The sequence below is a fragment of the Bombyx mandarina genome, chromosome 07 (assembly GCF_030267445.1).
Source record: "Bombyx mandarina strain Sakado chromosome 07, ASM3026744v2".
Classification (NCBI taxonomy): domain Eukaryota; kingdom Metazoa; phylum Arthropoda; class Insecta; order Lepidoptera; family Bombycidae; genus Bombyx; species Bombyx mandarina.
In genome coordinates this window covers 4345635-4361913 of record NC_143214.1, presented here as the reverse complement: position 1 = coordinate 4361913, position 16279 = coordinate 4345635, and the positions used below count along the sequence as shown (strand labels likewise).

The 16279-nt window shown below is 36.9% G+C and overlaps 1 protein-coding gene across 1 annotated transcript; it reads left to right on the top strand.

Moving 5' to 3' along the window:
* The first annotated feature begins 83 nt into the window (after positions 1–83).
* On the top strand, positions 84–15880 carry woc (zinc finger protein without children). Its single transcript, XM_089728630.1, is given in 21 exon segments — positions 84–367; positions 931–1257; positions 1364–1608; positions 2609–2774; positions 3294–3449; positions 4630–4758; positions 5305–6570; positions 6666–6942; positions 7481–7589; positions 7668–7775; positions 7866–8469; positions 8472–8513; positions 8855–9025; positions 10044–10279; positions 10625–10835; positions 11616–11741; positions 12256–12377; positions 13184–13322; positions 13672–13771; positions 14457–14632; positions 15110–15880. Coding segments are annotated over 19 exon segments (4674 nt in total). The 5' UTR covers positions 84–367; positions 931–965; the 3' UTR covers position 14632; positions 15110–15880.
* The last annotated feature ends 399 nt before the right edge of the window (positions 15881–16279 follow it).

The window sequence follows — 16279 nt, the reverse complement described above, 5'->3', positions numbered from 1 at the left end:
CTATGGATTTTACCATTGCCAACCAACTTCACTAACATCAATTGGCATAGATAACCATGGGTGCCAACCAATTCAAATGAAACAGTACCATTCCAAAATTGAATGATTGAAAATCTGACAATTCGCTCTAAACGAATTATTTATAGAAACACTTTGAAAAGTTGTATATTTACTAATAAAAAATATACAATAAATTAATAACGCAAAAATAGAATTATAGCATATTTATCCATGTAATACTACTATAAAAGTTTCTAACCTGACTATTCATGTATGTCCGCAACTATTTAACCGAGCAGGAATTGGATATAATCCAAAATGGTTGCCATTTGTTGTGCTTTCAAGTGATTTTTGACTTAGTGTGTTAGTAAGTGATGTTATAAATATGTGTTATTAAGTTGTATACGAATAGCTCAATTACTTACTCTCAAAATAATAAATTACGTATTGGTGTAAAAGTTTTCAAGTTTTTATTGGTGTAATTGCTGCATACAAAGAAATATTACAGACAGACATCCTTGTGTTAAAAAATATGAAATATTCTTATTGAAGTTAGAGTCGTCGATGTTTAGTGAAAGGACATGTTTCTTTATGTCATGAATCCTTCGAAGACTAGTGGATTCTGATCACTGCAACAAATTATAAACTTTGACACGAAATAAGCGCGGGATTCGTGTAGCTTGGTTTGTTTGGCGTCATAAACAATTAAATTTACTTTTTCTAAAAGCAATATTATTTCTGATCCCTTCGGATGGTCACAATGACGTATTCAACCTAAATATTACATAGAATTGCTTATTGAATTTATGATTTAACATCGGATACCTACCCATATAACTACATAACCTAAAAACCAATAAAGCCGGCTGTTTTGTCGCAATTTCTATCAAGCTATCAAAGAAGTTTTCAAGTATGACGTCTACGTTTCAGATAAATGCTGTATAACAATATAATTTTTCGAAAACATGGATGATAATAATAGTGCACAAAAAAAATCAGATGAAGACATCACGACGGGCCATGGGGATGAAACGGAAGAGGCCAAGTTTGCTAACCAAAGCCCTAATAGCCTTGAACAATCTAGTGAAAAAACCGAAAGTGAAGTTAGTGCAGTGAAAGACATTGAGTTACAAAATCATGTTGACCACAGAGAAAGTACTGAGGAGAATGTTATTAAAAATGTTAGGAGTGATGCAGAAATGACTAAAGATGAAGTTGGACTTTCAGAGGTTGATAGCCAAGATGAGTATAAAAGTGGTATGTATTGTGTTAATCAGTAATAAGTAATAATTTATTTACATGGCAAACGAATGCCCATTAATTTGTTAATATTATTGTAATTATCCATCAAATAAATTCATAGAGAAAGGAGACACAGGAGATACACTCAAAGAGGAATCTTTGAGTCAGGATTCATTAAGTCTGGAATCTAAAAACCACCATAACCAAAAGCCTGAGTTCCACAAGGACGATGACACTGAACCAGATAACAAGGACAAAGAAAGTGATAAGGATGATGATAAAAATAAGGAAGATGAAATTTCACCAGAGTTTGAGAAAGCTCCTAATGTTTCTATGGATGAACCACAGGAAGAAGACCACACACAGGTAAATTGCTTTAAATATTTATGGACCTTAAAAATTTTGTTTTGTTTATTCTGAATTTTAGTTTGCTTTTATTTATCTTTTGCACTTCTTGGGTAGAGCAACCAGGACTTGACCTTGACTTAATAAAATTAATTTAAACAATCTGCATAATAATTAATAAATATTAAACATATACAGTATTGTATAGAAAGCAGTGTGGCTCAATTCCAAAAAAAAGCACACATGGTTTGTGTGTTTACATCTGCTGCTTTCACAATTCATTATACTCAAACAAAACATGAACTTAAACAGTCAGTGATATTGGTTTCTCGTTTCTAGTAACAGGTAATTAACTATCAGATGGGCTGTGATGCTATATATCTGTTTATGATAATAATACAATAAATATATACTACATAAAGTTATGGTGCTAAGACGTCCGGTGCATTTGTGTTGAGCGATGCACCGGTGTTCGAATCTCAGGCGGGTACCAATTTTTGTAATGAAATACGTACTCAAAAAATGTTTACGATTGACTTCCACGGTGAAGGAATAACATCGTGTAATAAAAATGAAACCCGCAAAATTATAATTTCCATAATTACTGGTGGTAAGACCTCTTGTGAGAGCGCGCGGGTGGGTACCACCACCTATTGCCTATTTCTGCTGTGAAGCAGTAATGCATTTCGGTTTGAAGGGTGGGGCAGCCGTTGTAACTATACCTGAGACCTTAGAACTTATATCTCAAGGTGGGTGGCGCATTTACGTTGTGGATGTCTATGGGCTCCAGTAACCACTTAACACCAGGTGGGCTGTGAGCTTGTCCACCCATCTAAGCAATAAAAAAAAATAAAAAAATCATAAGTAACAATTTTGTATTACAAGACCTTTCAATATAAAATAAACTAATATATAAAATAAACTAATAATAGAGAAATAACAGGTAAAATAGAAATTAGGAAAATCTCTGTTCATAAGAGGTTTGAATTGACAATGACACAAATGGTTATCTCTTTTGCAGGCATTGGATCCATTTGATGCTCTTCTCAAAGATACATCTTCATTACCTGAGAAATCAAAGACTGCCAGTTTAGATGCATCTATTAACATTGATGATGAGGATGATGATATCAATGCTGATGACATTGATGGGGACTTAGGAAAGGAAGCTGAAGATGATCATGCAGGTAAAAAACATATTTTGTTTCCCTTGAAATTAAATGTTCATTCCAAAAAATATTAGAAGATTGTGATGAATTTGCAACATAAACTTTAAATATAGACCGTAGTTTGTGTTTGACCTCTGTAAGAAAATATTTCTTAAAATATAAATATAAAAGAAAATATGAAAGGAATCTGAAAATCTGAGGTTCATTTTATTGTATTCTTGATTGAATGAACTCATGGTCCATATGACTTGAGGGATGAGGTTAAAGTCTCAATTATATTGCTTCTGTAATGTTTCACTCTTCAAACCCAAACACATTACTGCTTTGCAACAGAAGTAAACAGCATTTGTGCTACAAAATTTGAAATATGCAATTTTGTAATATTTGCAGGATTCCTTTATGTTATTTTTAACTGTAGGAATTACATTATGTTATACCTTCATTGCGAAAAACATTTGTATAAAAGTAGATAAGTATGTATTTCCTTAGAAAAACGATTTTTTTTGTTAAATAATCTTATTGAATAAAATCATTTAGGGCAATCAATTGATGACAGCAGTGTGTCAGGAATAGCTGAAGAGCCTGGTGCTGATGAAGAGGTCTGCTTATTACCAGACACCGAGCGGGAAATCTCAGAAGCAGACAAAGCTGAAGCCGAAAAAGTATTAGCAGAAAAGAGGAAACAGGCTGAAGGTAAATCAATTGTTAAAAAACAATAAAAATCTGAGAACAGAATATCCTGGGCTGGCTGAATGCCGAAGATTCCTGCACTCAAGGGGCGCGCTTATTAGTCCGCGGGAATAGTTAACTACCAAACGAACATCCTGCAGTCTCGTCCGATGCAGGACCCAGAGAGGCAAAACGGAGTTACCCCAGTCAACAATACAACTAGATGTGTGAGTCACCCCAAGGAGGCCTGGCCAGTCTAGCGAAGCTAGGACGGTCGCCAGCGACAAGTCCGCTTCGATCTGTGCGACGAGGACACGGCGCTGCCCCCATCATGGCGGGGCAGGCCTGTGCTCCGCTTTCATTGACATAATAGTGTTACAACATGATCGGCTCCGTCCCGGAGACTGTGCAGGCATTGACCGAAATAATAGTGGCCAATTAACACATACCTCAGCTGAGAATCCTGCCTATTTCATCATTCAGCAATTTTAATTCTATTTAAAAAAAATTATTAGCCATTCGTACAAAGCAGTGTGATTTCTACTTTGTGGTGTGAAAAATAATTTGCTGTTATGGGTCGTCCTATCTTCTACATCCACCAAAAAATATTAAAATAGGACTTAAGTTATCATATTACACTGAAATCAGTTTATTTTTAAAACGCATGTACCAGCGGTTACCATTTGACTCCATACAGAAGAGGGTCGTTCGGATTGTCGATAATCCCATTCTCACAGATCTTTGGAACCTTTGGGTCTGCAGAGGAACTTCGTTTCACTCTGCATTTTGTACTGTATGTTCCATGGGGAGTGTTCTGAGGAATTGTTCGAGATGATACCGACATCTCGTTTTTACCATCGCACCGCCCGCCACTGGAGTAGAGTTCATCCATACTACCTGGAGCCACTGCGGTCATCCACAGTGCGTTTCCAGAGATCTTTTTTGCCACGTACCATCCGGCTATGGAATGAGCTCCCCTCCACATTGTTTCCAGAGTTGCTATGACATGTCCTTCTTCAAATGAGGCTTGTGGAGAGTATTTAAAGGTAGGCAGCAGCTTGGCTCGGTCCTTGGCATTGCTGAAGTGGGCGATGGTGACCACTCACTATCAGGTGGACCGTATGCTCGTCTGCCTATAAGGGCAATAAGAAGAAACTGTGTTATATTAAAATGAATTATTTTAAAATTAAATATAATATTTTAGCTGAAGCTGCATCACTAGCAGTACCCAAACAGGAGCATGAACCTAATGCTGAAGCGAATTCTGATGAAACACCTGCTGATAATGCGGATCAAATTGAAGCAGCTGAAGATCCTGCACAGGAGAATGGAGGTATATTGAAAATTAATGATTGAAAGAAAAGTATTTCTTTTCAACTTTTTTTAATTTGGCTGCTTTAAGCAATTTTTACTATAGAAAATTGTATATATTGTAGTAAAAATTCCGGTCACCGTTCTCGTCGAACCCGTCGCTTGCGACGAAGGGCTCGACGAGTAAGTTAACTCTCAGACACAGCCCACTGAGTTTCTCGCCGGATCTTCTCAGTGGGTCGCGTTTCCGATCCGGTGGTAGATTCTGCGAAGCACGACTCTTGCTAGGGTTCGTGTTAGCATCGTCGTCAGGTTTGAGCCCCGTGAGCTCACCTACTAGTTAAGGTTCCGCTGGAATAGCCTCTCTAGGCTACCAACTTAGGTAGGAAAAAAAAAGTAGTAAAAACATATATTGCAAAATGAATTAATGATTTAGTGAACATTGGTTCAGTGATCAATTGATTGAATTAAGAACCTCTAAACCAGGTGGGATGCGAGCTCATCCACCCATCCAATTAATAAAAATAAAAAAAACAAGTGTTTATTAACAGTATATTACTTTTTATAGATAAAGACAATGAACATGATGAAAGTATAGATACAGAGGAATCCACAGTTACTAATATTATTCAGGAGAGTGCTCCCACTGAAGGGAAATGTGTTCAATGCACTACAGTAAAGCCATGCTACTTCCGATTTACAAAAAAAGGAGATACTATGTTGCTGTGCAGTGAAATGTGTGAATCAAGATATGAAACTCAAAATCCAGGACAATATAAGATAACCCAAAAAAAATATTTAATTGAAGAAATAGTTCCTAACTATTTATCATGTTCAGAGTGTGAGGAAATGAAAGTTTGTTATTTCTATTACAATTACGACGGCGAAGACACGAATTATTGTTCTCTAAGTTGTTTATACAGTATGATGGCCGATGAGAGAGAAAAGTATACATATAAACGAAGAAAAATAGTCGCACAAGAGGTTGAACCAGTTGAAGGTCAATGCTGTGTTTGTAATCAGATGAAAAACTGTAAATTCACGATAACTAAGTATGGGGAAAAACTTTTAATTTGCGAAGCAAATTGTATTCACACTCTGAATTCAGAAGAACAAGGCAGGTATATTCTTAAAATGCTTAGGCCTGTTAGAAAGCAACCAACAAGAAAAAAAGCAAACCCACCTCTGTTAAAATTGAAGGTTATCAGCAATGCCACAGACAAGTACTTAGATGAAGCATATAAAATTCAAGCAAAAACACCTGCCATGGTTCAAGCCGCTAGGGAAGAAAGGGATAGAACATTTTTACGTAAATGTACCTATTGTTATATGTTACTTGATGTAAATGAGAAAATGTTGGTTTGGGAGACAATGGACTTTTGTGGTGAAGTGTGTTTAGGACGATATCAGAATAAAATTGGATCTAGATGTGCAAACTGTAAGAATCCAGTGCTGCATACAAGCTTGGGAAAATATTGTGTCAGATTTGGTTATGACATCCGACAGTTTTGTAATTCGGCATGTTTAGAAGAGTTTAAGAAAGGATTGAAGATATGTTGTTATTGTCAAAGAGATATCTCTTCTGGTCACCAAGGTTTTTTGGCTCCTGTTGGTGATAAAGGCCAATTCAAAGACTTCTGTTCTCAAAACTGCATGGGAAAGTTTGATCAGATGAGTAAGAATCCAATACCGCAGGCGGTGTGGGCAAAGTGCGCCGTGTGTTCTTTAGAGAAGGCCACAACGATTGAGGTTGAAGTTTCCGAAGAAGTAACACAGAGATTATGTTCAGATCCATGTTTTGCTGCATTTAAATTTGTAAATAATATATTTCCAGGTGTGTGTATATCCTCTTATAAATATATTAAATAATCACAGTTTTCAATGTTGCTACCAATGTGGTTTTCTATTTAAAAATATTCCTATTTACAGATCAGTGTCGATGGTGTAAAAAGTACTTTGAAAGAAAATTGACAAAATGTTTTTCGATATATGACGACACAGAGGCGATATGTTTTTGTTCAAAGTCCTGTCTAAACGTGTATATAAGTAACACTCGACACATAGTTCCCTGCAGTTGGTGTAAAGTGAAAAAATACAACTTTGATATGATAAAGCGGATACCGGCAAGCGGACAAGCAGTGTTGATGTGTTCTCTTAATTGTTTGAATCTCTACCAAGTTTCCATAAATGCTGTATCATCGAGAAGGTGAGCTCTTACTGTATCCAGATTTTTAAAAGATACCTTGAGAAAATTACCTGTCAATGAGATCAGTTTGCTTAAAGTTCCTTATTGTCCTTTACTCCTGTGCTTCATGGGCTTGATAAAAGGTGCTAAGAAATTCATCGAAGTCTACGTAAAAGCACCTGTCGGCGAATAGAAGTGTATCTGGTGGTAGGATTGGTAGTGTTGCAGTCAATACTCATATATTTGTATTGATATCAGCTTCAAATTCTTCTGTGGGCACTAATTTCTAAAACCAAATATGTACCTTACTCGTGTCCACGAACGTCGGAGATCTTGTTATGAATATCTATGAAAGTATGATGATTGCAAAATTGCGTTATTACTGAAGGTAACCACCCACATCACTTGCCTACTCACTGCAGCAGTCATGTGTTCCGACTTATGACAATACGATTTATGTCTAAAGGTTAGCGATATTGATAACAACGCGGGCCCTATACTCTTCTGCCTATTGGTAACAACAAACAAAAGAAACTCAATCCTTTAATTTAATTTTCAGAACCAAATGTGACCTGTGTAAAAGAACGTCATTAGCTCAATACCATTTGACAATGTCTGATGCGACAGTTCGAAACTTTTGCACGTATCAATGCGTCATGTCATTTCAGGTAAGATTTAAAAGTATATGCTAAAACAAGGATGCTGCTTGTTTCCGATTACGTCATTAACTCTCTGTTATCATGTAGGGTCAGTACTCAAAGCACACACCTCCACTACTCCCCGGCGAGTCAATCGATCAACAGAAAGCGGTCCCGACAGGCGCACCGAGGCGAAATTACAATGCTTCTGGAAAAATAATAGTAAGATAATAAGAGATTTAATAACAAAACACTGCAATAATCACAAGATATCAGAATTTTTACATTATAAGCGAAATAAAAAACCTAACAAAACTTATTACAGCACAACGAACAGCCAGTGAAGGTTTACCAGTAATCTCAAACGTGCAATCTCTGGCCAGTCCGAGTCCCTCTGTGGCCATCACCCGCGGCAAGTCCAAGCGGCTCGCCCAGCCCCCGCCCGCAGCCGCGCCCCCCGCCGCTCCCCCCACCCCGCCGCCGCCTCCTGCGCCACCCACACCGCCGCCGCCGCCCCCGCCCAAGGTCTACAACCACGTCATCGTCAAAACGCTACCTCCTCGAGAGGTGGCCAACAAAGGGACCATGTCGAAGCCGATGATGGTTTCCAAAGGTGTCTCATGTCGACCCCATCCCTGTACGAAGGAGTGCCAGACAGACTCGAGCTTAGAACGAAAAGTTTTGATCCCTGTCCCGGTTCCGATATATGTGCCGGTGCCGTGCGTAATGTGGTCTCTGCCGTTCCCTGTCCCCGTACCCATTCCCATTCCGGTACCCACTCCGGTCTTCATTCCGACGACGAGGAACTCCGCTAAAGGAATAATGAAGGAAATAAACAAGATACACGACAAGATGCCCACAGATCCATTTGAAGCGGAGTTGTTGATGATGGCTGAAATGGTAGCAGGGGATAAAAGAAAGATCAAAGTGATTCAGATACTGATGACGATAATGGTACGCAAAAAATCATTTAATTTTAAATACATAGGGATGAATTTGAAATGCTTAGAGATATATTATCATTTATATATTGAGACATTAATGTACTATTAAAATTCATGATTCCCATTTAATTTTCTAATATTTATTTTGTTTATTATTTTGGTCTCACTTTTATAATTTACTACAATTTTTATCAACAATGCTACTTTATATTACTTTACTAGAAATAACACAAAAATGTCAATAGACAGTTGATGATATGCTTTTTGAATTTGAAGCAGAGTTCAATTACCATGTTTTGGTCAAAGATACAAAAAAAAGGTTTTTAATAATAAATAAATTATTTTGATCAGCGGAAGAAGGATTCAGCCCCGTAGCAGGCATGGACGGTAATAACGCTTTCGGAGAGGACATGCTGCAGATGGCTTTAAAAATGGCCACGGAGTACGAAGATCAACCGGTCGACTTAGAATCTGCAATGACAGCTAACACGATCACTCCGAGCTCACATCCCGGAATGCCTGGTGAGTGCTACACTATGAAATTAAACTCTTCACAAGTATGGGATGATGGCAGTTGTATATTAAACAAAGAACGCGAATGCGTCACCCTCGTTTGCGCCAAGTAATTTATTAACTGACTTTGTAGGAAAGAGACAAAACGATACTTGCTCATTTGAGAATTGTTATCGTCCGATTTTCATAAATATCTGTGGCATTTTCAAGCATGTGTTTGAGTGTACACTTGCATATGGCCTGTTTACATTTTTATTAATGTGAGTGGTGTCATGTATTGCATAGCAGTTTAAAACAGCTTATGAAGTGAAAGGATGTCTAAAGCTGATTCATTTGATGTATGCTGAAAATCATGGTGAAATAAAAAAGTGTATCATGATATTTATAAAAATAAAGGCACTATATGACATACACTAATCTGTAATAACATGAACGAACTGTGTACATATATTAAACGCCTACACTAATCACTTCTAATAATCATTTGGATTAAATTGTTCCAACCTACCACTCATCACAGTGGACCATCACTTGAGAAAAATGAGGGCAAGGAAGGAAAGAAAAAAGAAAGTAAATGAAAGTTAAAAAAATTATAAGAAATTCATTGGGTGTCTTTCATAGTAGTTATTCTAGAATCTTAGCGTTTTGAAGTCTGAATAAGCTTATCAGTATACCACATTAACTGTAATTCATAATTCTAATATAAGAATTACGAAGTACAACAAACATAGACATATCACTAGCCGCGTTAAGAGATAAGGTCGTAATGGAGGAGCCTCGCCCTGGGGGAACAACCTACTTGATCACGGTATCCCCTACGCCAGGCCTTTGCTTCCTGGCTGAGCCTTTGCTCCTGGCTGAGCCTTTGCTTCGTGGTTGAGCTTGACCTTTGCTCGCCCACCTGTCCTGGTTAAGCTGGAAAGGCTACCGGGCCACCAGTAATCTTTCAATCATAGAAAAAAAAAGATAAGGTCGAAGTGTGAATCGTAAGGAATAATTTTACTAGTGATAATAATTGTGGTTACAGGTCTAGAGGGTGACGGCATGCACCACCACCACTTGATGGTGATGGAGCAGCAGCGGGCCGTGGCGGCGCTGCGTGCGGCGGGGGGCGCGGCCCGCAAGCGTGTGCCCGCGCCCGCCGCGCCCCCCGCCGCGCGCCCGCAGCGCTCCGGCAAGAGGCGCCGCGCCGACCCGCCGCCCCCGCAGCCCGACCCGCCCAGGGAACCCGCAGAGAAACCTGACGCCAACATGTGCCTCAAGGTCCGCCTGGTGCATTCTTAGATATCTCGATTACAGATCTTCGACAGATTTGTGCCTTTTTTTTTAAGGTTTGAAGGGTGGGGCAGCCTTTGTAACTATAATTGAGATCTTAGAACTTATATCTCAAGGTGGGTGGCGCATTTACGTCATAGATGTCTATGGGCTCCAGTAACCACTTAACACCAGGTGGGCTATGAGCTCGTCCACCCATCTAAACAAAAAAAAACAAAAAACTAAAGTATTTAGGCAATTTTTCAACAATTGTAAAATGATTGAACTATAAATTAATAATAGATTTTGACGAATTATAAAAAGTATATGTAAATAAATCGAATAAAATTTCAGTACACGTTCGGCGTGAATGCGTGGAAACAATGGGTGATGACGAAAAATGCCGAAATCGAGAAAAGTTCGATACGACGGAAACCTTTCAAATCGGAGATATTGCAGCTGACTGCAGATGAACTGAACTACTCCTTATGTCTGTTCGTGAAAGAAGTGAGGAAACCGAACGGCAGCGAGTATGCTCCCGACACTATTTATTATTTGGTTTTAGGTAAGAAACTCTTGAACATGCTCTGCTAATGGATTTCTAAATCATCGTTTTTTGGTTAGAATGTGGTAAAAAAAAGATGTGTGGTGTCGTGGGACAACGGATAGGAACGAAGTTCCTTATTATAAATATATTAATTTTAAGTTCTATTCGAGGTATAAAGAAAATAAAACTGGAGGTTTCGCAACGACCCACGGACACTCGGTAACGTGCGAACTTATTGTGGTACACTTCATTCACGGTTGTTTGCATAAGAGCTAGTGTATTGCGCAAACGAACGCTCAGAGATCGTGGTCAATGAATGATAAAGAAATGTTATTTTTTGTACGTTATTACAAAGTTAAGTCGTACACTGTGTGCCTTACCAATTTGTACGTTATTACAAAGTTAATTCGTACACTGTGTGCATTACTAATAAAAATCTTACGTTACGGATGTTTTTTCCCGGTTAGGGTACCCCTCCGCATCGTCCCATAAGGAACTTCGTTCCAAAACTATAAAATCTACATATAAATGGGTAATGACAAAACACACTTGACTACTAGTTTCTCATGTATTTGTCAAATTAAATTCTTATTCTTGTAAGAGACTTGTAACAGATGCAGTTTGAAAAATGCAAAGCTTGATGGTATGTGTGATTGTACTGATTAAGCCACGACAGAGATAAATTGTTATATGTTAGGTACGTAATAAATTGAGATAAAAAAAAAAAGAACAGTATGAATCATTCAAATGAGTATTTAATATATTGCAATTGTTAATTGGTTTTATTCTCTTTTACAGGTATACAGCAATATTTGTTTGAAAATGGTAGAATAGACAATATATTTACGGATCCGTACTACGAAAAATTTACGGATTGCTTAGACGAAGTCGCTAGGAAATTTTCAGTATTGTACAACGATTCACGTAAGTACATCCATTACTTGAATGTAAACATAGACACGCCAATGAAGAACGTAGAATCAGATGGGTTATATGTAAATGCCATGATTGAAAACATATATAATAACAAATTTGCACGTCGCTTCACGTATTTCGTCTGCCCATTGTGTGTTTGTTGAGTACGAAGATATAAGTATTTGAAAAGTTGAAAAAGTTTACAATGAAACTTTAAAATGTATAATAAATAAAATATATAAATCCTAGAACAAATATATACGATTTTTTTTTTAAATGAGACTACTGTTTTAATACAACTGTATAATATATACGGAGTATGTTTGTTTGGTCTTTTTTAAAGTAGCAACGGATCATGATTCTTTGCATGATCTTAGAAAGAGATTTTGTTCCACAGCATAACTTACTTTTTGCCCCAAATAATATTGTCGATTTTAGTATCAAAATTTTTACGCTACTGAAGTCACGATCACACCTAGGATTTCAAGAAAATGATTGATAATGTCTATGCTTTTTATTGCAGAATACATAGTCACACGTGTAGAAGAAGAACACCTATGGGAAAGTAAACAGTTGGGAGCACACTCGCCCCATGTACTGCTATCCACATTGATGTTTTTTAATACGAAACATTTTAATTTAGTGGTGAGATTTAAATGATTTTTATGTCTAGTTTTCATATAAACATGTCACTAAACTTTGTTATAAGCAAGCAATGATCCGTGTCCAGCATGAGCCTAGATACATCTTTGATCTGATTTATGAAGTAAAGTTTTTTTTTGCGGTAGGCAGCGGCTTGGCTCTGCCCTTGGCATTGCTGAAGTCCATGGGCGACGGTAACCACTCACCATCAGGTGGGTCGTCTGCCTACAAATGCAATAAAAAAAAAAAAAAAAAGTAAACAATTGAATCTTGTATCATTTTTAAACTGGAAACTAGGCTATTTTTGTAAAGATTACAAAATCTATTTAATAAATATCTAAATACTAAATAGGTTATACAATGTCACCATAAATGCTATGTTTCAATATTGTTCCATTGCCTGTAAAAGGCTACTAGGCTAAATGTATTAGCAATAAAACTTAATTTAACAAGGTACATTTATATCAACTATTAAATAAAACCTTTAGAAATGTTTCTAAACATTGTTCTTACAGTGTTTATTGGAATCCGATCACTAGCGTTTTCAAAAGTCTCGCCACGTTGTCGCAGATGGCCTGTGCAAATACGCCATCGCCTCCGCACACCAAACACACACCAAAGTTTAAAATGTTCATGATTATCTAAGTTGTTTCAAGTTGAAGACTTCTTTGACTCTAGTCTTTCAGGATACCGTAATATTGAAATTGACAAATTCTAAAGAAATAGTCTAGATATTTGTACAGATATTTCGAGCAGTACAAAGTAAAAGGTCCATGATAATTCATATACATTGTTGTGATGACTTACAGACCGTAGAGGAGCACATGCAGCTGTCATTCTCTCATATAATGAAACATTGGAAAAGAAATCCTAACCAACCTGGCCAAGCAAAGATACCGGGCTCAAGAAACGTGTTATTGCGTTTCTATCCTCCACAATCAGCATTAGGTAAGTTGTAAATTTGTTTCTCGGAAATGATATGAGAGAAACTAAACCAGTAGGCGTATTGTTTATTTGCAGGACTATATGCTAAGGCTGTCACAATTCCGAGAATTAGTGTTAGATATATTGACAAATTGCAATCATCGTCATACGATCTTGTCTAAATTATATCTGTTAGTTATGTTGCGATCCATGCTAGTGTTGTTATGGTCATACTGGTAATAACTAACCTGATATCATTATAATAAACAAGTACTTATTTATAGCTATGCTCAGAAAATTAACATAATTTTCCATTATTTATTGTTTCAACTTTGTAAACGATTAACAGAAGCCCTGTATTTTAACTTTACAGAAGCAAATTCAAGAAAAAAGAAAGTATATGAACAACAAGAAAATGAAGAAAATCCACTTAGATGTCCTGTAAAACTATACGAATTTTACATTTCGAAATGGTACGTTTTGCTTGAACACATTGATTGTGACGTAGCATCGCGTATAAACAGTGATCACGTCTCTTACTCAGTTTTAACTTTAAATTTAGACATAAATATGTATATTTAATGCCTCCTATGTCAGACTTATAGTCCAACCGATGGTATAATGTCGTTATCGTGGCTCATGGACATCTGTAATGTGTGAATCTCTGGAGACGTCACAGCGTCCAAGGTAGTGGTAAGGTTGAATAATATGTGGAATCATGAGGCATTAAAATTCACTGTCAGTGAGCATTGTGATTCTAATTATCATCTCAAACAGTTCCTCATAGCATGTTTTGGCTGTGAATTAAAGTTTGTTTTTGAGGAGTTACTATTGACAGGCCGCAGTAAGTTACAAAGTGATTGTGTTTAATATCATGGGGTCGCTTCCTGTTCTGCCGGTTTAATGAAATATAAAATTATATATTCAACTATAAGTAGGCTTTTTACATCTGTGATGAATGCCAGTAAAACTTACGAAACAAGTAAGCACAGTCTCGTCCAAACACCATGAATGTTCATATAGATTTTGTCACTGACTGGAAATCCAGCTTGAAACCTGTGGATGTCAAAGAATATTTCAGAATTTGTAAATAATCGAAGACTAAAAAAATTTAAAGAATTCATTTGCTACAGACATTTTGAATTGAAATAATTTCAGCCCAGAGTCGGTGCGCACGCGGAATGACGTATTCTACCTGCAACCTGAGAGGTCCTGCGTTCCTGACTCGCCAGTTTGGTATTCCACGCAGCCGCTCGGAAAGAACGCCCTCGCTAAAATGCTGCATAGAGTGAAGATGGTCAAAGAAATCAATATTGCTCTTCTCACTAGCTAAGGTATAATTTTTTCTTTAATTTTTATAAGTTTAAAACTATACTTGATCTGAGAGTCCGTATTCTGTTTTGACGACCCAAATACACCACTCGCATTAGCGATATATAGTGAAATATTAAGAGTGTAACTAAATACGTTTCTGTCTATCTAAGAAAACATAAATCTTAATCTTATTAACATTCCACATTCTCTTAATATTCTCTTGCCCTTTCTTTTATTTCTCATTTTGAACAATTTTAGTAACATATGCTGAAACTGCAGATTTAAATTATTTTTTTAAAGGAAGAACTACAGTTGACCTGAAGGCCTTTCATAGTTTTACTAGAACAGGTGGGCGAGCAAAGGCTTAGGCTAGGAGGGGATTGAATGATGTAACTGGCATTGGAGGCCCTGTCCATTAATCAGGACGGCTAAACCCGAGGCCTCAGTCGAGTGCAAAAAAGTGACGTAACTTTAATTTAATATAATATTTGTTGCAGACCATATCCGACAATACAATTCTTGGCGTACCATAGTGCTCCGATACAATTCGGCGACATCTCTGCATTTGGTTCAGTGGTCGTATCTCTCTCTGGAACCCTGTGTTGTGACAAAATCGGGACTTTGTACATTTTTACATTTTTTATATCAATCCAACAATGACTAGCAAAAAATACGGTATTAAGTTATGTTTTTATAATGTTGGAATGTTTTAGATGTAAGATATACTGCGCGGGACTGTTTTAATATGTACAGTTTGAATAGAATAAAATAATATCACATTTAGTTTTGTTTAAGTAATTTTAGTTTCGTGTAAGATTATTGTTTGTCTTCACATTAGGATTCTGTTAGTTGTCTGTCAATTTAGGTTCCTTTAAAACTGTATATACGCATAGCGGTTTCATGAATCATGTGATTTAAAAGGGAGGTTTTTTTTTTGCAATGTTTTTCTTTATCCTTCAGTGCCAGACGAATGAATTCTACTAAAATTAATATTACGAAATTGTAATGTCGGTATATACTAATATATATGAATAGTTTATAAGCTAAAAATTCCATATTTTTGTGTTTAGGAAATTACTTTTATTTTATTTTAGCGTTCATTCTATTACGGGAATAATTAATTATCTTAAAGTTCTCGCAAATAGGAATCTTATTAAACTAATATTATAGTTTAGAGAAAGAGTCAGATTCGTATTATATTTTTAAGTAAAAATGCGTCAGCTATTATTTAGGTTAACTGCTGTGTAAAAAGAGTATTGATTCTATATATAAAGCTTTGTTTTATTTGTCCTTTTAGCTTAGCCCACTGAGTTTCTCGCCGGATCTTCTCAGTGGGTCGCGTTTCCGATCCGGTGGTAGATTCTGCAAAGCACGGCTCTTGCTAGGGTTCGTGTTAGCAACGTCGTCAGGTTTGAGCCCTGTGAGCTCACGCTGAAATAGCCTCTCAAGGCTCTCAGCTTAGGTAAAAAAAAAGTCATTTTAGTTTACAAAAGAATAATGTTCAAGTGCTGTTTCAAAGTGCGTAGCTTAATTGACTATGAAGTAGTTTTCCTAAGTGCTATTCTTCTAAGTCGCTGTCTTCATTGCTGAAGGTCTAATTTGAAATGTGGACCACTCGATGCACAATGCTTCCCCATGTCTTTCAGTCCTCTGCGGTCTTTATAGCC